The 26,617-nt window shown below is 44.8% G+C and overlaps 1 protein-coding gene across 3 annotated transcripts in view; it reads right to left on the bottom strand.

The window, feature by feature from the left end:
• Window positions 1-26,617, bottom strand: part of Dtnb (dystrobrevin beta) — a 202,399-nt gene that overhangs the window by 23,081 nt on the left and 152,701 nt on the right. For 2 of the 3 annotated variants that reach the window (XR_007589234.1, XM_050125874.1), the window contains exons 11-15: window positions 25,697-25,786; window positions 23,197-23,284; window positions 10,377-10,462; window positions 9,317-9,430; window positions 8,061-8,157 (exon numbers count right to left, since the gene is read on the bottom strand). Coding sequence is in view for 1 of the 3 variants with exons in the window: in XM_050125874.1 (XP_049981831.1) it covers window positions 8,061-8,157; window positions 9,317-9,430; window positions 10,377-10,462; window positions 23,197-23,284; window positions 25,697-25,786 (475 nt within the window). In the remaining 2 variants the exon portion in view is untranslated. The remainder of the gene's footprint in view (window positions 1-8,060; window positions 8,158-9,316; window positions 9,431-10,376; window positions 10,463-23,196; window positions 23,285-25,696; window positions 25,787-26,617) is intronic. The other variant, XR_007589235.1, reaches the window with a different exon arrangement.

A 26,617-nucleotide genomic window follows, 5' to 3' on the forward strand; every position in this document is an offset into this window, starting at 1 on the left:
AAGTGGCTGAATTATGTAAAGTCTTTCAAGCCACAGTTGGAGCTTCAGAACTGACCTTGGGTGAGTTCAGCGTAAGCCCTGTGGGATGGACAGAAGGATTTCCCCATCTAGATGGACACAGTCCTACTAGACTGTGAGGACCAGGATATGTACTCTGGCTGGTGGACATGGAAAATTCCTTTTTCAATCTCAAGAGATGGTGATCTCATGTGGAACAAAAAGTCACTGGGCACGTATGTTTGCTTGAATCATGCTGCTAAAGGTTAGTTCTGCTTATTTATTTAGTTAGCTTTTCTGAGACAGCATCTCATATAGCCAAGGCTGTCCTGAATTCCTGATCTTTTTGCCTCTGCCTCCACGTGGCAGGATCGCAGTCAAGAGCACCATACACAGCAAGGACAGCATTTAATTAGCCTCCCAGCACAGGCAAGTCCTATTTTGTAGATTATATGCTATTTCATAAGAAACTGAAGAAAATATAATATTCACAGGAAGCTCTGCTGCTGCCATCTGCCCTCATCTTGGGTAGGGAAGAGGGTCCCTACAACTCTTGGGTCCCTCTGGGTTGTCACATTGAGGGACAGAGATTATCAGGAGGTGCTAGCAAGGGAGACCATTGGAAGGAAGACTCTCAGATGGTGCTGTCAGCTCTACAGTGAGATTTTGGGTACAGAAATGAAGAGAAGGAGGGGTGCACTGGAGGTCAGGGCCTAAGGATGAAATGGCCCCGTGTCAGCAGGGCCGCATCGAATGAGGTGTGGGTAGGAGGGGCGGGAAGGACTCAGACCCTTTGCTCAGCCACTCACTCTCCCACTTATGTGAGAGGTATCTCCAGCATCTTCTCTTTGATTCCCAAACAAGCTGGAGTCACACCTCCCAATCCTCTTCTAGTCAAATGTGGCCATGTGACTTGCCTTCATCAATGAGAGGGGAGGGATGTGATTAAGTTGTCACTTCCTGGTAAAAGTGTTTAAAACTGGGTTTGATTTTTCATCTTCCTGTTTTGTTTAGGTGATGGAGAAGTATCATTAGACTGAAGAGACGGATAAAAACTTACATATGGCTCAGGAAAAGAGGCAAACCAAACCAGGCAAGAACCAAACCAAACAAACTTATTACATTAAAGCCCATGGGATTTCTGGGTCCTTAGATGGGCCCAGTGCTTTCTCCCCTCACTGATGGCCTCTCATTATTCTCTCTTGCTTCTGCTGCTCACTATCAATGTTCTCCAAGCTGGAAATGCACATACTACAAAATCTAACACATTAATAAGTCCGTATTTCTGAAAAAACGGAGAATTGTTTCTCACTTTATTTCAGGTATACAGGTGTTTTGCCTGCATGCATGCATACCACCTGCATGCAGTACCCCCGGCAGCGGCAAGAGGACATCAGACTCCTTGGGACTGGAGTTACAGACAGTTGTGAGCCACTATCTGAGTGCCGGGAATCAAACCTGAGTCCTCTGGAAGATCAGTCAGTGCTCCTAACTGTTGAGCCATTTCTCCAGCCCCAAAAGATAGGTAATTTTCAAGTTAAATATTTTATATTCCTTTTTTGAATTACCACTTTATATTTCTCTCTTGGACTTAGTTTAATCATGGGTAGGCCCTCAATTTTTCTTGTGTAGGATAACAGCTTTAAAGAAAAACAAACATTGACTGTCCCCAAGCATCATTAGCAGCCATGCCACTCAGAACCCCGAGTCATTTGCTTCTCCAGCCCCCAAGGCTCAGAGCAGGAAATAGCACTACTTTCGTCCAGAAGGCTGGTGGAGCCAGGGCCTATTTGCAACCACAGGACAGCTATAGGCATCCAAGGAACACATCACTTTCATGCATATTCATTCAGAATGTATCGTTTAGACCTGAGGTCACTCCCACCACCTGGGAAGCTGTTTCAAGCAATTAAGGTCACTCAGGACACAAAACCAGCAGAAAATAAAAGAATACGAAAACGCAATGGTAGCCTGGCTAGTCATGCATTTTTAAATAAGCACAAATTAAAGAAGCTTGGGTTTAAAGTAAGAACATGCTCCCTTAGGTAAACACGACCCAGTCTGAAGGCATTGCACACCGCTAAAGGAAAACGTCTGAGGGTTTTACACGCTACCAACTCCTCAGAGAACAAGAGATGCAAGGGGCGAAGTAGAAGGTGTACAATATTTATATAAGGAGCAGAGGAGCATGCAAAGGGAGTGAGAGCCCGGGGTGGAGGACGGGAGGAGAGAATTCTCAAGTCCACTTACTGCCTGCTTTTGCTCTTCCTCCTAGAGGTGTTGAAGATGAAAAGAGGCAGAGGAGAAAAAGAAAGAAATTAATGCCCGTCACCACAAACATTGAGAAGAAACAGCAGGAGAAACTGAGCAAACCGTGGTCAAGCACAGATCTGGAGAGCAACGGCCCTATTCACCAGCATGGATTCAGTTAAATAACGGCTCTCGGTCCCAACCAGTTACTGAATGCAACGACGACTTTAAGGACCACTTAGTTCAACTTCCTGGAGGGCCTGCAATCTCAACAGCTTACGGCAAGCTAAAAGAGGAAGTTTAATCTAGTTTAAAATCCCAGTTATCACTGTGGGTCACCATTTACAATACTCACATATATTTAGGTTCATATTCCTAGGGCAGCTGTTCTTGAGGTGTGGAACGTGGACCACCAACATCAGAATTATCTGGGAACTTCTCAGAGATGAAAATTTTAGGCTACACCTGAGCCCCACTAAGTCAAAGCTCTGATGAGGGTGGGACACCTCAAAATGTGCCCCAAGAGATTTGGGCTCTATATGAGAACCACTGTTTTAAGCACCCTATCTAATGGTTCCTCCTGACCACAAGTGGCTTTCATTTCTTCTGGTCTCTTCTTGGTAGTAACCAAGCTGAACCGGTACCAGTCCACTAGCTTTTGAGCTGCTTTGCTGTTTCCTGCAGGGGTGCACATACACGACCATCCCCCACCCTGTAAACAGGAAACTGGTGCAGGAACCTGGAAGCCCTTTCAGAAAAAGAATCCTAAGGACTGGGGGACTGCTCGCCTCGCATGCATGAAGCCCTTGGTTTGGCCTCCTGCACTATGTAAGCCAGGTATGGTAGCTCGTGACTGTAACTATGGCACTAGGGAGTTCAAGGCCATCTTTGGCCTCATAGTGAGTTAAAGACCAAATTGGAATACATGAGACCATGTCACAATAAAACAAATAAAATAAAACATAACACCCCCCCCCAAGGGAAAGGGAAAAAGAATTTTAGAATTAGGGCATTGTGGTGCATGCTTTTAGACCCAGCACGGGGAAGGCAGAGGCAAGAGGAGAAGCTGCATTCTAGGACAGCTTGGGCTACATGACAAGGGCTTGTCGGAGGGAGGGAGAGGAGAATGGAATTCTCATTCTCAGTTCTTTATTATTCCAGCACAGGTTTATCTAGTAATTCTCCTGCATAACGCACTGAAAACAAAGATGGGCTTCTCTGTTATAACCTTACAGTAAGGGCAGGCCGAGCTGGACATACCAACTATGGTTGAGAGATGACTGCAGTACCAAGGACTGTAGAAAAAAAGATGAACGGAGTAAAGAGAAAACCTTTAGAGTGACTCTTGTCTTGGTCCTGAGCTCCTCAGTCATTGTCTTTCTGGTCTCTTTTCTTTTTCTTTTTGTGCCTCATCATGGTCAGGGAGCCTCCAACGTGCCCCAGTAATAAATCCATATGTGGCTATGATGGCTCCATCTATGCTGGGTCCACAGGTATGGTGGTCCCCACGGTACATGGGTGGAGGGACACAGGAAGGGATATGCTCCTGCTCTTGAAGGGCTGCAGGTCTGGGTGTGAGGGCACAGTGATTTGGTGCTGCAAAGGAACTGCGCAAGGAGAGGGGGAACATGGACAATATTTTTATTCTTGCAAAAGGGAGAGGCAGATATGGACTCGAAACTTTGTGAGCACCAAGAAATCCCTTGAGGCCCAGTTTAGCTGGGAAAGGAGATTTTTATGATGAAAGCCAGCTGCCTGCATTGGGACTTAACCCTAGTAGCCAGACCAGGGGCCCTGAGTACTGCCTGGGTCACCTGAGAAGTCAGAGGCTTTCCAGCATACCTGCAGCATGGAGGGACTAATGCAGCTTGAGAGGATGCTTCTCTGAGGCAAGTGCATCTCCAACTCCCAATGGGCGAGGAAGCAGCCGTAGGAGAGGCATTATACAGTTTAGAAACTGCTGACACTACTTGCTCAAATAGAAACTGAGATGGGCTGGGTGTGGTGGCACACAACTTTAATCCAAGCATTGAGGAGTCAGAGGAAGATGGAGCTCTGTGAGTTCAAGGCCAGCCTGGTCCACACAGTGAACTCCTAGTGAACTCCAGCATAGCCATGCTTATGTAGTGAGACCAGTTGGGAGGGTGGGACACTCTTCACAGGTTGCAATCCTGGCTGGACTGAGAACACTAAGTATACCATGTACCTCAGGTCTGGTATTGAAGAAACCACAGTTTTGGCTTAACAGAACAGGGAAGCTGCTGTGTTGGCTCATACCTGTATTCCCAGCACTTTGGGAGGCTTAGGGAAAAGGACCGTCTCAAGGTCAGTCTTGAAAGAAAAAAAATGAAATGAAGTACGGAAATTTCAGAAACGATGTTTCAAGACCACACCATGCTCACTCTGCCGTGTACGTTGTCCCAGGCCATAAAACCATTCTTTCTTATCTGGGAGACCTGGGTCAGGCTAGAATGGGCTGATGAACAGGACAATATTAAAAGAGTAGATTCTGGCAAAGTGTTCCCTAGACTGGTGGCACCCAAACTCAAAAAAGCTAGTCACACAAAGCCTCTAGGGCTCTGTCAACACAGTAAAAAGGTCAGATATAAGGTCGGAGAGCATTCTGTATCAGTCTGCTAGGACCAGTCAACATGGACCGACGACAAGAGATAGTACTAACCTGATTCAAAGGGGTCATAACATCTTAGCGATGGGGCACAAATCTAAAACACATGAATCTATCTCTTCCATGTGGCGGAAGTAGTAATAGCATAGTAACTGCCATCTTCTACAAAGAGACTGGCAATCTAGCCCAAGCAGAGGGGTTAATGCCTGCAATCCCAGAACTCTAAGATGCTGAGGCAGAAGCATCACGAGTTCAAGGCCAGCTTAGAGCTACAGGTAAGCCCTATGGTAGTCTGTATCAAAAACAAACGCAAAAGCAAAATTCGAGAATTAGAATGAAGTAAAAATGTTGGAAACAAGAGTTAGAAACAGAAATACTGACATATAATTACTTATAGATTAAGTAAGTAGTTTGAGACAGAGGTTAGTTACATATTGATAATCAAGAAAAAATATAAAGAAAACATATAGAACATGGTACCTGAGTGTCAATGTCATTATATCATTAAGGGAAAAAACTAATGAGAAGACTGTAGACACTCCTTGGTGACAGGGACTGAGTCTAGCCATTATTCATCAAATATTTAACATGACATCTAGAAACTTGAAAAAATATACACACATATTAGTAATTAATAATAATTATTATCACTATTTTGAGACAGAATCTCAGTATGCAGGCCAGGTTGCCCTTGAACTCAGAGATTCCTAGATTTTGCCACCTAAGTACTGGGATTAATGGCGTGGATCACCACATCTGGTCTATGATTTATTTTTCACTTATGTGTATGTGTGTGCACCTGCTTATCTATGTGTGCACCAGGTGCATACAGGTGCACTCAGAGGGTCAGAAGAGGGCACAGTGGTACACAGTAACCCCAGCCCTTGAGAGGTAGAGGCAGGCAGATCTCTGAATTCCAGGCCAGCTAAGGTACACAGTAAGACCAAAGTAAAGCAAACCAAAAATCACAGCTGGGCACCTGCCCGTCTACGTGTGGGCACTTCTCCCTGAAAGAGGCTGACACAGGGAGGGGCATGCTCACAGCATCTCCTGCCCTCCAAGTGTGCCAGCTCCATACGGTGGAGTTTTCAACACCTCACAAGGCAAGAGGTATCACATGGGACAAATGTTTATGTACACAGCTGCGGCTGTGAGTTGGGGATGGGGCCCCTGAGCTGAGGATCGACATCGCCAGGGAACTGGACCAACCAAGTCTCTGGAATAAGATTTTCTTGAAATTAGACTCCCTTGCACATCAAATGTTTCTGAGGGGAAATCTGTAACGGGGTCTGTGCAGAAGCACGTCCGTCCATGTAAAACAAACCAAATACCAGGACCAAGCTAGGGAAAAAAACCTCAGCTCAGGACTAAAAGAAGTAATTGCTTGAGGAAGTAAAACATAACACTACTGCTAGTCGCCAGAACCCACGTTATTGCTACTAAGGGGCTGGCTGCCGACGTAGACACTGAGGAGACGTCTCAGCTCCGGCTTTCTCGAGTTACCACTCCTAGCTGGACCTTTGTTACCTCTGACCTGGTCACGTGATTACACGAGTCTCCTATTATCATCTGGCCTCTTGCTCTTCTAGCTTGCCTAGTATTGTCTCAAACTTATTTTTTCTTATATCTTTAACAACTCCTCTTTGTCACAGATTTAGCTCCCTCTCTTCAGAGAACTGTGTGGCACACTGTACGATGTGGTGGGGGCACAGCCTTGAACACCAACCACATGGGCACAGGCAACCATCCTCGAATCTCTGCTAGACAATCCACTGAGTGCTCAGCACAAACACGCTGTGCAGGAGAGGGTGTTTAATGCCAACCATTGCCTTCCTCTTATCTAGAGTAAGGGGCTATAATGTACTTCTCAGCAGAAAGTGGAAAAGCCGAAAGTGTAAATTTATCCACGTCCCCTATACACTAAGCCTAGAGTGGATATTCTGATCCCCGCCCCCCAGTAGTAGAGTTACTATTCAGAATCAGGATGAGTAAGCTGGTTTATGTGATGTTTCCCTTTGTGTCCACCTGACCGGGTTAATGGATATTCACAGAAATACAGTATTCCCAGGACTGCCCCTGAGAATACTGAAAAGAGCTTGGTACTGGAACCAGCAGAGCAAGGACAGAAGATCTGCTTCCAGCCAACAGGGAAAGACGCCATCCAGACCACAGAGGAACTGGATAGAACCAGAAGGCAGAGAAAACAAGTGTGTTCTCTCTTGGGGAGCAGTGTTTCTTATCTATACCTGGCTTTGTCCCACCAAGACTTCAGGAGTAAGGTCGATGCAACACCCATTCCTTACAAGTCACCTTCTGGACTGATTGGGGAGACAGAGTCAGTACCCCAGGTTCTCAGGCCTCCAGACACACCATGGCTTTCTTGTGTCTCCCTAGCAGAGTCCTCTGCCTCCATGATAGAGCAAGCCCCTTGCCATATAAATCCCCTTATATAGCTATAAATAACCTGTTGGTACTGTTTCTCTGCAAACATCCTAACACAGTTTGCTGCTGCACTTCTTATTAAAAAGAGGGCAATTGACGTTTGTAGGTAGGCTGTTTGAAAACTTGTCTTAAAAGAAACTTAGTTGAGAAATAATTTTCACTTATACATAGTTAACACCTGATTGACAAATATCCTTATTTGCAATTATTTTACTTTTATGTATGTGAGTGTTTTCCTTGCATTTATTATGTTCACCACTTGTGGGCCTGATGTCCATGGAGGCCAGAAGAGGGTGTTGGATCCCCTGGAACTGGAGTTACAAATGGTTGTGAGCTGCATGTGGGGGCTGGAAACAGAATGTGAGTCTTCTGGAAGAGCAGCGAGTGCTCTTAACCACTGAGCCAAAGCAATTACTTAAGAACATTATTCTAGTCCTAATGCTATTATTTTATTTTGTTTACATTTATTAACTGTGTGTATATGTGTTCATGTATGTGCATGCAGAAGTCAGGACACTTTGCAGGAGCTAGTTCTCCCCTTCCACCCTGTGGGTCCTAGGGTTTGAACCCAGGTCATCATGCTTGTCAGCAAGCGCCTTTACAGCTGAGGCATTTTGAAGGCACTAACTTCGATGACTGATACCCAATCAGGTTACACTTGTGCAAGTGTACTTGGAAACGGTCTTCGGGCCCCGCGGTCAAGCCTCTGTGAGAGGCAGCGGGAGGAGAGCACACAGGTTCTTACCTTTAGCAGCTTCATCAGCCCCTCCAGCTGCACCATCAGCTCCCGCCTGCTCTCCTGCAGTGCTGACATCCTCTGCTCCAGTTCATCTTTCCTTTGCCTGCGAGGGGAGGAAGGATCCCATCAGAAACAAAGCTCTGTGACTGGCAGGTCCTGAACTCACACATCCAGGTCAAAACCAAAAGGGCATGAAATAGCTACAAGCGGATCCCACCTTGCTTTGTCTCCATCATCTGCTGACCTAAATGTTACGCAGCTGAGGGTGACCCTGAGCTGCTTCTGATTCTCTTGTCTCAGCCGCCCAAGTGCTGGGGTTACAGGCACGCACTACCATGCCTGGTTTATGCTGTGCTGGGACTGAACCCAGGGCTTTGTGTGCGCCACCACCGCCCGGCTCAGTTTTTGCTTTTCGAGATACAAAAATCGTCACCTGTACCTGAGCTGGGAGCAGAGGAAGGGAAGCAAGTGTGCCTTACGCTGATGGCTGCCTCTTCCCCTCTGCTGGAGTCAGCATCTGTTTCCTCAGGTTTTCTTAGTAAAGCGCTTACCCTATGTGTGACAGTGAACAATGGGCCACCAAAAACACAGCCCAACTAAATCCCAAACTCAAATGAGGATTTCTTTTTCTCCTGAGATAAGGTCTCACTATTCATCCATGGCTGCCCCCTTGAACTCACAGAGATCCTCCTGCTTCTGCTTCAAGTGCTGGGTTAAAGGTATGCACTGACATATTAAAGGTATGTCCAGCCTGAAATGAAGCTTTAGGGAAGGACACTTGATGCTGGCTAACTGCGTTCATTTGAATGGTTTCAACTCTTTTTTTTTTTTTTTTTTTTTTTTTTTGACTTTTGAGACAGGGTTTCTCTGTAGTTTTTGGTGCCTGTTCTGGAACTAGCTCTTGTAGATCAGGATGGCCTCGAACTCATAGAGATCCACCTGTCTCTGCTTCCCAAGTGCTGGGATTAAAGGCGTGCGTCTTTAAACCGCCAGGCTGGTCTCAACTCTTTATGCTTTATTTATTGATGATAAGAATCTAAATGACAGACAGGTACAAGTAGAATTCTAATAATCATTGTTCCCTACCTAAAAGAAATCACGATTAAGGCTATAAAGAAAACACTAAAAAATTCCGTTCTATTCAGCTATGTGTATCCCAGATGCTGTGGTGCAGGCCTATAACCCTAGCCCTGGGGAGGCTGAAGAAGGAAATTCCCACCACAGGCTGTTGTTTGGGAACGGGTGGACGCATACTTACTTACCTCAGCAAGCGCAGCTCCGCTAGCAGCGTGGGGTTTTGCTGGGCCTTCTCAGGAGTGGGCTGGGAAGCCTGCTCATGCTCCAGCCGTAGGCGCTGGATCTCCTGCAGGATCTCTCTGAGATGGTGAGAGGCGCTTGTTAGTGACGGCTCTTTCTTCCCAGTAGATGTTTTCACCCCCTCAGTGCCTCCTTAACCCTCTGTTCTGAGGCTACTGATCCTCCAAGTGGGAGATGGATACCTCCTCAACAGTTTCACCTGACGGCTCCTCAGGAGCTCTGCCCAGAGATGACATTCTTCTCAAGACCTTGAACCCTCTCCAGGAAGGGAAAATGACGACTGCAACATTTTATTTACCCTGTTCCACTTCAGGGAAAGAACTCTTTAAAACCTCCTGAGGTAGGACGTATGCGGACTTCCCAATGCTTTCTCCACTCTCTTCGCTTGATTCCTGGCTCCTGACTGGAGGTTGCTGCCAGTCCCTCCCCAGAGCATGCTACACAAGGGTCAGTCTCCTCGTTCTGGTTTCTACCTCTCACTGCACAGTGATGTAATGTGTGATCCCCAGGTCTTTTAGCAACCTTTAAAATGGCCTTTTAAAATAAAATGAGACTGGTAACATGCAGCGTAAGAGGCCACGAAAAGCTGCTAAGACAGAGCAAAATGCTACTGGGAAGGAGTGGGGCAAGGAACTGTGAGGGACACCCTTGGGGTAAGGAACTGTGGGGGACACACTGGTGGATGGGAGGAGTCCCCAAACAGAGACTCTCTAGAGGTAGATCAGAGCGTAGGTCAATCTGAACCAACAGCATGCAGTGTTATCTCCCGGTCCTGAGCTATTCCTGTCTACTGAGGGGTCGTAGAGAGCTGGGTGTGGTGACATGTCTGTAATCCTAGCACTTGAGGGGGCAGGCAGGAGGGTCAAGATAGCAAAGTCAGCTTGTGTTACACCCTGTCAGCCTCGGTTACAAGGGATCATCTCAGAGAAGGAAAAAAAGCAAGCAAACTAGCCAAGTAGTCTGTGAGGCGATGTTCCTGGCCGTGGGAAACAGGTGAGTTCTCACCTGTTCTTGTTTTCCAGTTCTGCAATGAGTTGTCTCTGTTGCTTGTTGGCATCGAAGTTGAAGCTGGCGTCAGTGGGAGGACGGGTCTATGGTGGAGAGAAGTTATTTGTTTTTTTTTTCCCAAATTTAAATATCCAGAGTCTGAGATTGACTGTTAATTTTTCAAAATAAAAACCAATTTTTGAGGTTTCGTTTGCATACCATAAAACCCATCCAACCCGACAGTCTTAGCATATTTAAACATTTGTATAACCAACCACCACAATCCAGTTTTAGAACATTTTCCATCACCATAAAATAATCCCTTAGGTCAGTTTTTCCGCAGTTGCTACCACTACTGCGAATGAGCTTGAGCGAGGGCGGAGTGAGCAACCGCTGGGCACTGATGGGTTGGGTTTCTACCTGGCTCTGCCTTCTTGGAAACATCATCCCACAGAATCGCCCTGTGCATAGTTCTGGTCCCCATGCAGCAGGAGGTTTACTGCTGAGGCGTATACCTCCCCACCCCCCTTGCTTCCAGCTTTTGGCAACCACAGATGGAAGCAGTGCTGGACTTTTACTTACAGGGTTTAATATCAATATACACTGTTTTCTTACTTTGCACGTGTGTGTGCACACGCCACTGTGTGAGCGTGCATGTTATGGTGTGAGGTGAGAGGATGTGCATGAACTGTTTCTCTCTCCTTCTACCTCGTACGTTCCAAGGCTGCACTCAGCCTTGCTGAGGAGAGAGCCTTTACCCACTCAGAAACCTCACCAGCCCCAAGTACACTGACATGGAGCTGCTGAGCTGCACGCTCACACTATTTCCCAAAGTAGCTGAACCACTTTATCCCCCTCTGGCGATATCTAATGATTCCTATTTCTTTTTGCTTTTATATATTTATGTATATAAATATATAATATTTATATATAATATATTATATAGTTTTATATATTTATGTATATGGGTGTTTTGCACACATGCATGTCTGTGAACTACCTGTATGCCTGGCACCTACAAAACGCCTGGAACTGGAGTAGCAAAGGGTTGCTAGCTACTACGTGGGTTCTGGGAATCGAACCCAGGTCCTTTAAAAGATCAACCAGTGATCTTCTAAGCCATCTCCACAGCTCCAAGGCATAGTAGTCTCACTGAAAGCTGTTAAAATCTTTCTTGTTTCAACATCCTTACTGTAAAGGCTGTAACTGTGAGGTTTCCTTTATTTAAATAGAAGTGAGCTTACGTTTCATTAAATCTGCCCCATGCCCTTTGCTTCAGACGGGATCTGACGCTGCCTAGAATGTTATGTAGCCAAGGATGACCCTGGACCTCAGATCCTCTTCCCTCTACCACCCAAATGCTTACTGGCATCTGGCACCACACCTGGTTTATGCTGTGCTGGGGGTTGAACACAGGGCTTTGTACATGCTGGGCAAGCACTGACTAACTGAATCAAATCCCCAGCCCCTAACCTTTTAAAATATACAGTTTAGTAGTTTTTAGTGTGTTTGGACTATGAAACCACCACCGCCCTCCATTTCCAGCAAAGTTTTACTGTCCCCCAATCCACGCCCATTAGCAACCATGATCTATTTCTGCTTGCCCTGTGAACCACCATTCTTTCTGTCTCTGTAGTTTTACTAATTCTGTATATTATACAAAATTACAATCTATAGCCTTTATATCTGACTTCTTTAACATGGCAAGGTGCGTTCAAGCTTCACTTGTATTATGTCACAAATATGTATTTCTTTTTTATGGATGAATAATATTCCACAATATAAATATCCCACATTTTTCTATCAGCTGATTTGGGTTCTTTCCACACGTGTATAGAAATATGTTCTTCCTTTCGAGTACTCATCTAGAAGGAAAACCACTGAATCACAGGGTAACTGCCTTTTGAGAGACTCTTTTCCTAAGGGGTTGGACTGATTCCAGCCAAGACTGTATGGAATCCCTCCTTTCCCTCGCATGCTTGCCAACACTTGTTCATCTTTCTGAGGAGTCATTCTCATGGGTGTGAGGTGGTATCTCATGTGCATTCTTTTTTTCCTTTAAAGATTTAATTATTATGTAGAGTGTTCTGCCTGCATGTATGCCTGCAGGCCAGACGAGGGCACCAAATCTCATTATAGATGGTTGTGAGCCACCATGTGGGTGCTGGGAATTGAACTCATGATCTCTGGAAGAGCAGCCAGTGCTCTTAACCACTGAACCATCTCTCCAGCCCCTCATGTAGATTCTTTAAGAACTAATGCTGAGCACACTGTCACATGCGGAATCATTATTTGTGTTATCTTTGGAGAGACCATGACGTGTAATTTGTACCCTTGCTAGCTCCTTCAAGAATATGGTAGAAAACAACAATAATCAAGTTTAGAAACAGACCCATATACACACTGCACAGAGTGGGTCAGGGCTCAGGGATTAGCTCGGCTGAGAGAGTGTTTGCCCTGCATATATGAAACCCTGGGTTTGATCTCAGACACATCTGAACACCACGTAAAACCAGGTGTGGTGACACATTCTTGTGATCTTCACACTTTGGTAGAGGCAAGAAGATCAGGAGTTCAAGGTCATCCTCAGCTACAGAGCCAGCCCAAGGCTAACCTGGGTCCTGTGAGACTGTATCCAGATGTCCCCTCCATGGCAACAGGACGTGTATTAGCCAAGGAACACAGAAAGGAAAGGGGATAATGAGGTGTTGTTTCCCTCTGACTCAGCAACTACAACGGAAGCTCTCAATTAGGCTCCTTGCCAGCCACGCTCACTCTGCACCTTCTCTGCTTTGTCTCAAGCACAACCTACAAGAAGCAAGAACCTAATACCCTGCCCGGAGCTTGAAGATTCAATAACTCTTTTCATGGGGTGCTGTCTAAATAAACGGGCAAAACAGCATAGCCGATCTGACTAACCAGATCACCTGATATTTTTTGTCTTTAAAATAAAAATTAAAAACAAGATAACTTTCTTTTTTCCTTAGAAGTGTGGACCAGCGGCCAGCTGAGCAAACTCCCCGCACAGTATTTAGCGTCATGTGAGAACTCGGGTTGAGCCTCACCAAAGATGGCCTGAGAATGAACCTGGCTATAAATAATCAGTTTCAAATCGAAAAGAAAAAAGTGGAATTAAAAGTCATAGCTTCTGTTAGGGTAAGAGCAGGGAAAATTACAGATGTGGGAAGGGCTTGTGTATGAAAACACGCATGCTTGGTGTCATTCACTGGGAGTGTCAAGATAACCCTCGGTACTTTTGGTATCTGACTGTAAACCTGGTGACTTCTGTTGTGGAGGCTGAAGTAGGAATCCAAAGCTATCAGTGGAGATCCCTAAGCGGGCAAGATTCCCTAGCTCCCAGAAATATGTTTCTCACACAGAAGTGAGCAAGCAACAGTTCCTGCATATAGAATGGGGCTGGGCTTTCCCACTGCCTGCACTCACAGAACCCCCAACCCAGCCCTAGTGAGTGTCTAGCGTGGCCTGTCTTCTTTGATCAAAATGTAGATATAAGTGGTGGCATAGGCCTTCAACCTCAGCACTCTAGAGGCAGAGGCAGGCAGATCTCTATGAGTTCTTGGTCAGCTTGCTCTACAGAGGACATACACACATCCATCTCTGTCTCCTGCCATGTGATGCTCTGGGCTGACCCAGGACCCTTCCATCCCATCACCAGACGCTGGTCTTTGACCTTAGACCACCAGCATACTGAGTCCAAACAAGCCTTTTATTCTTCAGGTATTCTAGCGATGGAAAATGGACTAGTATATATTATATACTATATAACAGGCACACTTAGTATTTATTTGCTATCTCAAACACTATGGGTCTCGTTAATAATAATAGTCACAACATAATAAAACAAAGGCAAGTCTCTCTTCCTGAAATAACTTCTGGACTCTGAAGAGGTTAACACAGAAACAGAATGGTTAATTCATAAAGACACTGGATACGTTATCTAGAAGAGACCCTAAATAATTTCTTTCAAGAACAAAATCAATTTATTCATTTCCTGACTCCTCAGTGCCCAGACAGCTAGTGATGCTTAGGTAAATGGGAAAAAAACCTCACCTCGAGTAGCTCACAATACATCGGTGGAGATCAGAAACAAACAAACAAAAAATAATAGAAGTAAGTAAATAAACACAGGTCCAGCAGTGGTAGCGCACGCCTTTAATCCTAGCACTCGGGAGGTAGAGACAGGCAGATCTTAGTGAGTTCGAGGCCAGCCTGGTCTAAAGAGCGAGTTCCAGTACAGGCTCCAAAGCTACACAAAGAAACTCTGTCTCGAAAGCAAAAACAAAACCAAAGTAAATAAACACACGCTAGTATTAACAGGCACAGGAAGTAAGGTGGTGACTGGAACTGAGGTTCCGCCAGCCAAGTAGTTCTGAGCATGCGCAGCAAGTCAGATGCCTGGGGAAGAGCACGTGCAGCAGAAAAGAAGGGCTGGCGCCAGGACAGCTGACCCTGCTGAGGCAGCTTAAAGGTTTGAAAGTGAGGAAGAAGAATCAACAGTCAGGAGTTTATCAGTTCCCATGCAGTCATTTCAGCACAGAGCTGAAAAGGGACCCTGGGGGAAAAAAAGAAAGAACGCTTCATGCAAAGGAGACAAGTTGGTTTAGGAGACCTCATCATGAAAATATGCGTGAGTGTATGTAAAGAAGTGCTGAGACATTCGGCTCGTGTTTATGGTTCCCATTCTAACCTGCTTTAACAAAATGAGCATTTTACGCAGACAGTAGGAAAATAAATTTCCATAAGCTTACACTAATTCCTTACGGGGCTCTGCCACACTGACTGCCTCTAAACGACATTTTCTTTTCTGTTGCTGAAGTATCTTTATGCAAAACACTTGTCATATTTTATACTTCAGTAAACAGCTCTTTAAATATTTAAAGCCAGCCTTTGATCAGCTGGCCAACCTCTCCTTCATGGAAGAGAGCTTCTATTACACAGCAAATCCTTTAACCAGAGCTTGACCTCTCCCCTTCCTCCTACCCAGGCTTCCAGGGGAGGAAACTCTGGCCAAATCTGGGGCTGTGGAAGGGGACCAGAGAAGCTCAAAATGAAACAACAAAAAATTAAGCCCAGTGCAGTGGCTCATGCCAGTAATCTCGGTACTAGGGAGGCTGAGACAGAATATTACCACAAGGCAAAGCTAGCCTGAGCTAGAGTGAGTTCCCCACTAGCATGGAAGCAGTGAGCACCGGTGGATTTAGTTCCCAACCCCCACAGAGCGGCTCCCCGGGATCATTGCTCCAGTTTCCAGGAGATCTTAAACCCACCAGGAGTGCATGTGGTACACGTATATACATACTGCAATGCAGAAAAAACACTCATACACATAAAAAAAAGTTTTTAAATTTAAAAAAAGAAAAATTAGAAAACAAACCAAATAAAAAGGTGGAGAAAATTTGAGCACTTTTGAATAAATATCTTTTCAGGACTTTAACAAAACCTTCACAAAATTGAAAGTTGGATGCTCTACTCCACCCCCATCCCCAGTGGAACTGGCTGAACTTTAACCCTGAAGTCCTAGAAATCCTGTCTCCACTGTCACAGCCTGTGGGTGGAAGTGGTTCTCATGAGATTAGTGTCTTTGAAGAAAAAAAAACTTGTTTCTCTCTTAGGATTCAGACTTCATAGATGGAAAACAGCTCCTCACTTTGAGTTTGATTAATTCAGCTTGCGATTTCTCAGCTGTCTATATTTTGTTTTGTTTTGAAAATAAATCTAAAAATAAAACCATAAAGATGTAGGAGACAGTCTAAGACACAGGAACCTGCAGGGGTCGGAAGGGAGCCTCCTGGTCCCAACACCCAGAACTGCTGTGGGCTGTGAGCTGCCATGTGGGTGCTGGGAACCAGGTCCTCTGAAAGAACAGCCAGTGCTCTTCACCAACGAGCCATCTCCCCAGCTCCAGCTAAGATTGTTGTAACTGGTCTGGGATAATAAAGCCTGGGCATTGGGAGGCTGAGATCTCTCCAGGTGATTGCGATGTATCCAGTGGAATAAGTCACAAACACCTGCCATGTTAGACGTCTTTATTTTATTTATTTATTTATTTTTAGTTTTTTAGTTTTTTGAGACAGGGTTTCTCTGTGGCTTTTGGGAGCCTGTCCTGGAACTCGCTCTGTAGACCAGGCTGGTCTCGAACTCACAGAGATCCGCCTGCCTCTGCCTCCCAAGTGCTGGGATTAAAGGCGTGCGCCACCATCGCTCATCTTTAAAATTCACCAAAGGCAACAGTTTCAGTTTCTATGTTGTCCCTTTGAGTTTCTCTCCACAGTTGGCCCCCTGGGAAAGTGCTTTTACTCTTTAACCTTGCTTTGTCCTTTAATAGGCCCTTCATTAGCCTACCTTATAGAAGAAAAACAAATTATCAAGATTTACTCAACTGCTAAATAAAAGCTAATTCTGGGTTTACTTAAATAAAAACCTGAACCCTGAAGCTCTTTTGACTTCTGAAACTTGGTTGGTTTGCAACAGGTGAAAAAAGACATGCTTAGGTTCCTGCACCAGAGTGTATACTGGCTCACACACACACACACACACACACACACACCACACAAATATACATTTCCAAGTTGTCGGGTATTTTACTATGCAGACAACATTTGAAGCACTGCTCAAGCAGTCAGAACTCTGAGTTTCTGGAACAGACAGAACTCTAGCATCTTACAATGTTTCCTGTGTGCTTGTGGCTTTGTGTTTGATTATTTTTTATGTGTATGAGTGGTTTTGCCTACATGCATGTCTATGCACCACATGTGTGGCAGTGGAGGTCAGAAGGGGGAGTCAGGTCCCCTGGAACCTGTCATATGGGTGCTGGGAAACAAATCTAGGTTCTCTGAAAGAGGGACCCAGTGCTCTTAACCACTGAGCCATTTCTCCAGCACTCTCACCTTTTCTTCTCTCTCTCTCTCTCTCTCTCTCTCTCTCTCTCTCTCTCTCTCTCTCTCTCTCTCTCTCTCTCTCTGTCTCTCTGCCAAAGCTGATGACAGGTGTTCAGTCTCTGAGACCCACATGGGGAAAGAAGAAACTGAATTTTGCAAGTACTTCTTTGGCCGCTATACCTCACCCAAATAAACAAACAAAACAATTTTTAAAAGCAAATTAATTTAAATCCCAGCACTTGGGAGGTAAAAGTAGGAGGATTGTGAATTCAAGGTCAGTCCCAGCTCCATATTAAGTTTGATGCCAATCTGGGGTACATGAGACATTGTCTCAAAAAAACCCAACCCAAACAAAATCCCAAACAAACAACAATCCCCCCCCCCAATTTACTTAGCACTGAATACCAGAAACACTAGTGATATGTTTGTTAAAACACCACAGCTGGCCGGGCGGTGGTGGGGCACACCTTTAATCCCAGCACTCAAGGAGGCAGAGGCAGGTGGATCTCTGTGAGTTCAAGGCCAGCCTGGTGTACAAAAGCTACTTCCAGGACAGGTTCCAAAGCTACAGAGAAACCCTGTCTCAAAAAACGAACGCTGTAAAGGCACAAGGAGATCTTTACTACACACGGGGTCATGCAGACCTATATTCGCCATCAAGTCTAGTGGGGACCTCCAAGGTGACTCAAGGTGCCTTTCTTCTCATTTGCAAATCACATCAGGAATCTCATCTGTCTCCTAAAGTTGCCTTGAGGACTAGGTAAAACATCCTGGCCAGGGGCTGAAGAGATGGCTCAGTAGTTCAGAACACTTGCTGCTCTTCCAGAGGGCTGAAGTTCAGCATCCACAATGGGCAGCTCCTACCCGGTAATTCAAGCTCCAGGAGATTCTGATGTCCTCATTAAGCGCGCGCACACACACACACGCGCGCACACACACACACACACACACACACACACACACACACGCTACACATGATGGCACACGCAGACACACACAGCAAGGAACTACAGAATAACCCAGTTCCAGCCTAGACTAGACTGTGTGGAGTGGGGGAGGCAAACTTTAATAATGGAGAATGAGGAGTGGGATCCACTTAGGTTGCACACCCTCTAATCCTAGGAAAGACAGTGCTTCTCATACGTGAGCATCCTCTCAGGTTCAAGAGTCTCAGAGTGCTACAGCACCTTACGGAGGTGGAGACACATCTGCCAGATACAGGATAAGAAACAAGATCCCTCTGATTGAACTAGGCAAATGCTACCTGTCCAAGGCAAGTAGGCAGTCAGCCAGATGTAGCCTAGCATGCATTTCTGCACTCTCCTAAAAAAAGAGACCAGTGGCTTTGACCTTTATGAAGCTGACAGGATGAGCCCAACGAGAGGTCCCTGAAAGCCACTACAGTGCACCCTGGGCAGTCTGCCCACAATCCTACCTCCTAGAGGATAACTGGAGGGTTATGGGTTATTAACCTCTCCCCAGAATCCAATAATGCTGTTTAAGACGGTGTTTCCCAGGCTGGCTGTAAATCAGAAGACAGCAAATTTTCTTCCTTCTGGTTTTTTTTTTTCCCTTCAGTAAAGACAGATGGGCCCTAAACCCAGAGGTTCTCATTCAGTCGGTCAGAGACAAAGCCTACACATTTTAAAGTGCTTCACATTATGCGGCCAGGTTTTGCAATGACTATGTTAGTGGGGGTTGAAGTCATTACGTGTACACAAAATCCAGCTTAGATACTGTTGATACCTAAAGTATGAGAAGGCGCAAGGATGCTCCTGAGATAGTGTGTACCTCGAGCAACCGTGGCAATGAGTAGGGAAAGCCTCTCAGAAATGTTTATAAGTCGGGTAGAATGACAATGGGTGATGCTTTCCCGGCCCTTTCACCTCTTCTGTAATGGGCTTTATGGTTTCTTTTTTCCTGAGACAACCCTCAAAATAAACACTCAAATGACACCCAGGGCTGGGTAAGAGAATGAAGACTCTGCTGTGGCTGTTACAGGCTCTTCCGCTTCCTTTTTTTTTTTCTTTTCTTTTTTTAAAGAGTCTTAGCCATTCTAGGAAAACAAATGAGTTCTCCTGGCACATCTGAGACACCCATAGTGCCTTTCTTCAGGTGACAGCCTGAGGTGCTGCATGGTCTGTTAGGCACCCAGGCTGAAGCTGCCCAGTGGCTGCTGGGGGGCGGGACTGTACAGGGTGCGTGCCGATTGACCTGCCTCTCTCTGTGGAAGAAGGTCTTTGAGCAAAATCAATACGAAGCCTATCTGCCAGGCCATAAACAAACTCTTCAGAGCATTACACCCACTTTATGCACAGCACTTGTATCAGGGTGAGATTAGAGGATTAGGGGTTTTGTGTCAGGCAGAAATCTGGTGAAGAAGAATCCTTGAGAGTCCTGATGTTTAGCAGATAACCACACTTGGCGAAATAAACTAAGATGAAAGGGACCCTTTGAGCACTTGACCTCCAGCTCATCCCAGCTGTGATAGCTTTCCCGACAATTCAACACTGGAAACCAGCCGTGTAAGCATCCTTATCTGGGTTCACGGTGAAGAAGATGGGGCCTCAGGGTGAAAAGGCTTTGCCTCTTATTTACCGTACTTTAAAGCGCTGTGTGAGATCAACAGGGCTATCTAAAAGCATGAAGCACACGTTAGAATTCAGCCACAACGCAGCCCATCTCGACTCACTGCCCCATGAATCTTAATTTTTAAAATTACTTGACCAGTTGTGCCCCAGGGCTTGTGTAAGCTTTGCCTGCCTCTTCCATATTGTTCTGCAGTGTTCCATCCTCCCCAACCTTTAGAGTTGCAATATTGGAGTCAGATATGTGACCTGATGTTAAGATTCTCAACAAAACAAAAGAAACCAAAGGGATTATTTTGGGGAGAAGAGCCACACCAAGAATCTTCATTAGCAGCTCTGGCAGACAAGTCCATCTCCCTGGGCACACACCGTTAAATCTCGCTTCTCTCCAGCACCAGTCTCCGAGCTCCGCCACTTCCACCCTCGTGCCTTTACAAAGGCTTAAATAATGCTGGGAATGCCTGTTTTCTTTCTACCTGGTAGTGTCTGAGAGTTCGTGGTCTGGGCTCCACTTCATCTTTCCTTTAAACTCTTTCTAGAACCCTAACTTTCAATAGTTAAATTATCAGTGTTTGAGAGACAAAAAAGGCATTTCCCCCCACCCCCAGTTTAGCCACTTACAGACTGCAACTCTAGGTGTTCATCTCTCAGGCCACAGGAAACAGGACTATTTTGAATAATCAATTAGTTAAGATATGCAAAGCACTTAGGATAACGACCACCACCTCTAGCCCAGTCAGTAAGTGTGAGTCATTAGCACTACTCTTGTGTGCAGCATACTGTGACCTTTCCAAGCCCCTAGGAGTGTGTTTCTCCTTTCTCCTTTTAACATTTTAACTAGTTATTTTCAGTGCAGTAATGACACTCAATTGTTTTTCCCTCTAAGGAATATTCTTAAGTTTTGTCAAAAACATCAGCAACAGAGGATGTACTCAGACATTTTATCTTTGAATAAAAGCTTTTCCCCACCATTTAGGAAAATTTATCCCTTTGTTGCTGTGGAGAAATTACCAATCCTTTGTAAACAACATGTTTTCTCTCTCTCTCTTAAGGTCCTGGAGACTGAAGCCAGTAACTGTGCACATCAGGAGAGCCCTCTAAACCAAGGGGCAGAGCACCCCCCGCCCCCCCCCACCCGTGCTCAGGTGTAGCAGACAGGAGTGAGTTTACTTCGGCTTATTCATTACAACTGATTACTGTTATTTTGTTTGTTTGTTTGTTTGTTTGTTTTGAGACAGAAAACTCATTCTGTAGATGAGGGTAGCCCCTAAGACTCAGAGATCCACCTACCTCTGCCTCCCAAGTGCTAGAAAGAAGTGTGCCACCATGCACGGCTAAACCTCATTTTCTTAATTATAGAATATAGTAGGCTTTGGTTTCACCTAGGGTGACATTTGCAACTCTGTTCTTTTTCAAGACGGATATAGTTACATTAGGTCTTGTGGTGGTTTGAATAGGATGGCCCCCACAGACTCATGTGTCCGAATGTTTGGCTCATAGGGAGTGGCACTATTAGGAGGTGTGGCCTTGTTGGAGGAACTGTGTCACTGTGGAGGTGGGCTTTGAGGTGTCATTTATGCTCAAGCCACGACCAGTGTGGTGTTCTCCTTCTACTGACTGCTGATCAAGACATAGAACTCTCACTTCCTTCTCCAGCACCATGTCTGCCTGCACGCTGCCCTGTCTTCCCAGAATGATAATGGACTAAACCTCTGAGACAGTAAGCCAACCCCAATTAAATGTTTTCCTTTGTAAGAGCTGCTGAGGTCATTGTGTCTCTTCACAGCAATAGAAACCCAAACTAAGACAGGTCCTTTAGTTTTCTAACCATATTTTAAAATGAGTTTGCCAATTTAACAACACACAGAAGGCTGTTGAGTATGACATAGTAGCATATGCCTCGTAGAGGCCAGTTAGGGTTATTTAGATTTCTAAGCCCCAATCCCAACCTAATCCAACCCAAATCTTGTTAGGCCTCTGATTGATATTGACTCTGTAAGTCAGTTTGGAGATATCTACTTATGGCAACACCAAATCTTTCAGGCAACCACATGACACACCTCTACATTTACATAGACTGTAATTTCTTTTAGCAAGGTTCTATACCTTTCAGTCTTCAGTCCCCTTCATTATTATTAATGTTATTGGTGGTGGTGCACTCAGGCACTGAGCCATGGACGCCCCGTGCTCTTCAGACACTCTTCGTCTTGTAGCTCCACCGTAAAGAGTGAACAGTCTCCCCGGCACTCTCTGGAGGTGCTCATGTTACTGTCAAAGACCATTTATCTTCTTTTCAGAATTTATGCTTCATGTTGCACTGGCTAGGTTTTGTAATGTAACTAACTGTAAATAGACAGCAAAACTAGACCTCCAGGACATATAGGAAGGAATGTTCTGGAATTTAGTCTTTAAATGTTGGCACTAGCAGGAGTTTTTTGTGTAAGCATTGCTCAGGGGAGGAAGCTTGTCCTATGTCAGATGCCTTTTCTGCATCTACTAAAATGATCTTACAAATTTCTTCATGTGAATTATACTGATTCATTTTAATATAATATATAACTTTGCATTCCTTGGACAAACTAAACTGATCATGGAGTATTAACCTTTGCACATCCCCCCCCCCATCCTTTAAGCATAATATATTCAACAGTAAAGCCATCAGGGCATAGAGTTTTCTTTGTGGGAAATTAATTATAAATTCAATTTCTTTTACAAACATTTAACACATTTTTTTTGCTAATTTTCATGTCATTTTCTTGTGTGTCTTTTAAGAAATATGCACATTGCACCTGCATTAACCTCTTTTTTGGTAGGTTTTTGAGACAGGGTTATACTGTGAAGCCCTGGCTGGCCTACAATTTAGTTTGTAGTCCAGGCTGGCTTCAAACTCACAGAGATTTACTCACTACTGCTTCCTAAGTGCTGGGATTAAAGGCATTCACTACCGCATCTGGCTGGGTTATTAACTTTATTGAAGATACTATTTCCTCTCATACTTTCAATTTCTGTAAGATCTGTAGTGATGCCCCTTCTTTCATTCCTGGCATTGGTAATTTGTATTGCTTTTCCTTTTCCCTTGATCAGTATTGTTAGGAGTTTATACTAAATGTATTGATATTTTGGAATAACTAAATTCTGTTTGATTTTTTTTCTTCTTGATCTGTATTTCAAAAAGAACATTACAGATAAAATTAAAGCCTCCTTCATTCTCTTCCTACACATCTCCTTCTATTCCCCAGCATCCCCCTCTTGTGAGTGTCAAAATGGCTATTCTCCTAAGGAATGCATATATTCAGTGTATTCAAACAATGCTGCACTCTGGTACTCTCCTGGGAGCCTCCACTCACTCACCATGTTGCCTGCCTCTGCAGCCAGTCGGGCAGCATAACGTGCTATAAGCCGATGCTCCTCATCCAGCCGGCTAGGACTGTCCAGGACACTGCCAAGGAGATAAAATCCAACAGGTGTCTATTAGACATCTCTAATTCTTGTTCTGTTCTTCAAGGAGAAAGGCTTATAACTAAGAATGATAATTATTAGTAGACGTCTGTGTCACAGATGCTAAATCTTCCCAGACAAAAGGATTCAGGAAAATAATGGGGCTGCACATACCATCCCCGTGTTTCCACATCAGCAAAGGGGCAATTTCTTTCTAAATGAAAGGTTAAGGAAAGACATCCTGCAAAAATCCAAGATAGGGATTACTAACCAAATGTTTGGGAAAAGTAACTTTATAGAGCCAGGTCTTGAACTAAAAAGAGACTTAAAAAAACTATGTGATCATAAAAAACAGAGGGCTGAGAAAATACTTAACACTGGCTGAAGGAAAAAGAATCCCAACCAGGGTTGGCCAAGAAAACCATCTAGTTGGAAAGAGTCCATGGTATTAGGCATTCCCTTTTAACACCCTTTCTCCTGTTGTACAATGTTCATTTCACACATGGGGCCAGTCTGAAGTAAACCGGTCCATCTTCCTCTTCCACCTCTCTCCTCTCATCTTTTTAGGGAGGTGGTGAGTTATTTCTGTATTCCCCACACTTAGTTCCCAATTCTCCTGCCTGAGTCTCCCCAGAACAGGAATTACAAGTGTGTACTACTGTGTCCTGCCTCATCCATTACTCTAACAATGTAAGAACCCTCGTAGATGAGGTACCAGATAATATGGTACCAGATAAAAGAAAATCAGCTCTACAAGTATAACAACTTCTTCTTCTTCTTCTTCTTCTTCTTCTTCTTCTTCTTCTTCTTCTTCTTCTTCTTCTTCTTCTTCTTCTTCTTCTTCTTCTTCTTCTTCCTTCTCCTTCTTCTTCTTCCTTCTCCTTCTTTCTTCTTCTTTTTTTGAGTCAGGCTCTGATTCTGTAGCCCAGGCTGTCCTTGAATTCACTGTAACCCTCCTTGCCTCTGCCTCCTGAGTGCTGGGATTACAGGCATGAACCACCATGCTGACTAAGAAGCTTATAGGAAACAGGGATGGATGATGACTTGACCAGAGCAATGTGAGATGTTAAGGCAAAAGAATTATATAAGTTGTGCCTGGACCCCAAAATGAGTTCAAGGACAGCCTAGGTAATTTGTTCCCAAATAAAAGGTAAAAAGAGGCCTAGCGATATTGCTCAATGGTCATGTATTTGCCTACCATGTGTGAAGCCCCCACGTCAATCCTTAGTGCCACAAAATAAAACAAAACAATTATTGGTTTATTTGTTTGTTCCAATTGACTTACAGTTTCAGAATCAGCCAAGAACCTTATGATTCCTTCAAAGCAGCATGGGGCTCATTTCCTTAGACTATGGATCAGAAAGGATGCAGTACTCATCCATCCTCTTGCTCTTTCTGAACCAATGGTCATCAATCCTTGCTCAGGGACTTGAGGATGCTAGCTAGATCTGCCCTAAACTCATGGGCTGAACTATCGGATAGCGGTCTCTGCAGTATTCTGCTACTGTATACTGCTACTGCCACAGATACTTTCAAGCACCCCGGGCAACTGCCTTTACCGACAGAACGTTACTTACCCTGCCTGAGATAAACACTTCGTTCTCAGAGATCAAGAGACTGGGACAAGAACACAGACACCATCTGGTGCACAGGGAGATTCTCTGACAGAGTATGCAATTATCAGCTCCTTTCTCCCCCGACAGGAGAAGTCCATCACACCCACCTGGGAGTCTGTAGGACCTGATTGTTCCCCCAAGACTTTAAGGAGAGCGAATGCTTCTAAATAAAGCTGTTGCTTAGTCATACTGTAATTGGAATGGTATAAAAGGCAACAGTTAAAATAGTCCTTTCCATTTATGTGTGTTTTTACTTTATTTGTCTAGTGTGTAATGTATGTGCATGCATGTGTGTTGGCAGTCTACCACGGCATGGCAGTAGAGGCTGGAGGACCACTTTTAGGAACTAGTTCTTTCCTTGTACCACCTGCGTTAGTTATCATGTTCACTTCCAAGGGCCATCTCACTGCCCCAAACAGTCCTGTCGTAGGCACATTGTCCTCAGTGACAACTGCTGAAGAAGAGGACATAAAACCACGTCTCCTCTGAGAATGTTCCAGTTTGGAACTCCAAGCATCTCAGTGTGTGGGACTCCCCAGTGTAACCAGCAGGGACTGTGCCTTACTGTAGAGGAGACTTTCTAACTCCATGCTGAGGTGAGTGCCAGGCTTGGCCAGGCTCCTTCTCTTATGGAAGCCAATGCTTTGGCAATCAACTCTGCCAATCACAGCTGGCAGCTGTTCAATCACACCACCCATGCAGAGCTTCTCCTGCTGGCAACCCCAGGAACCAGATCTCACCCCCTCCCTCAAAGCAGCCTTGGCTGCGCTCCCGGTGCTGCTGCTCTACCAACTAACCGTGTGCAGTGCTGCAGACGGGCCACATAGGAGGCTATCAGCGCATGCTCATCGGCCAAGAGATTGGGCATGTCCTGGCTACACTGTAACCTGGGAATGGTGGAAGCAGAGACAGCAAGCATGGCAGGTACAGAGGGAGAAATGAACATGGATTAACACCAGTAAACTTAAAAGTAGAAGAAACAAACAAATCACGATAAAGAAAACAATAAAACCACAATGCATAATGGAATATGGTGTTAGGTCACGGAGATCTGCCCCGCTACTACACAGCAGTCTTTTCTGTTTCTGATTTGGCTGACCGAAACATGTCCTGAAGGGAGAACCCTGCTCCCCAGTTCTGCCCCGTTACCTTTCTCCTTAGTTACCTTTCCTTTGTACTAAGGTGACTAAGCACCTAGATTCAATCATAATTAGATCTAAGGCAATCTTTTAACCAGGGAACCCCTGTCTATGTACCTGTGAGATAGTGAGATGTCTCATAGAATCTCAATGTTACTACACCTAAGTTTTTAAAAATATTTATTTATTTATTTGTTATGTATACAATATTCTGTTTGTGTGTATGTCTGCAGGCCAGACCTCATTACAGATGGTTGTGAGCCACCATGTGGTTGCTGGGAATTGAACTCAGGACCTTTGGAAGAGCAGGCAATGCTCTTAACCACTGAGCCATCTCTCCAGCCCTACACCTAATAATTTTGACAGTGCCCTAATGTCTGAAGCCCACTTGAAAAATTTTCAGATCTTACAAAATGTCCTTTTCAGTTAAAAAAAAAAAACAAAAAGCAAAAAAGAACATCATTCAAAGTAGGTTTGCACTACATTTGGTTGATATGTCTCTTTCTTGTTTGTTTGATTGATAGTTTTCTCGTTCCCCTGCTTCTGTAGTATGTTTGTGGAATATCCACATACTTGGTT

The sequence above is a fragment of the Alexandromys fortis genome, unplaced genomic scaffold (assembly GCF_014885135.2).
Source record: "Alexandromys fortis isolate MF-2015 unplaced genomic scaffold, M_Fortis_MF-2015_v1.1 scaffold_252, whole genome shotgun sequence".
Taxonomy (NCBI): Eukaryota; Metazoa; Chordata; class Mammalia; order Rodentia; family Cricetidae; genus Alexandromys; species Alexandromys fortis.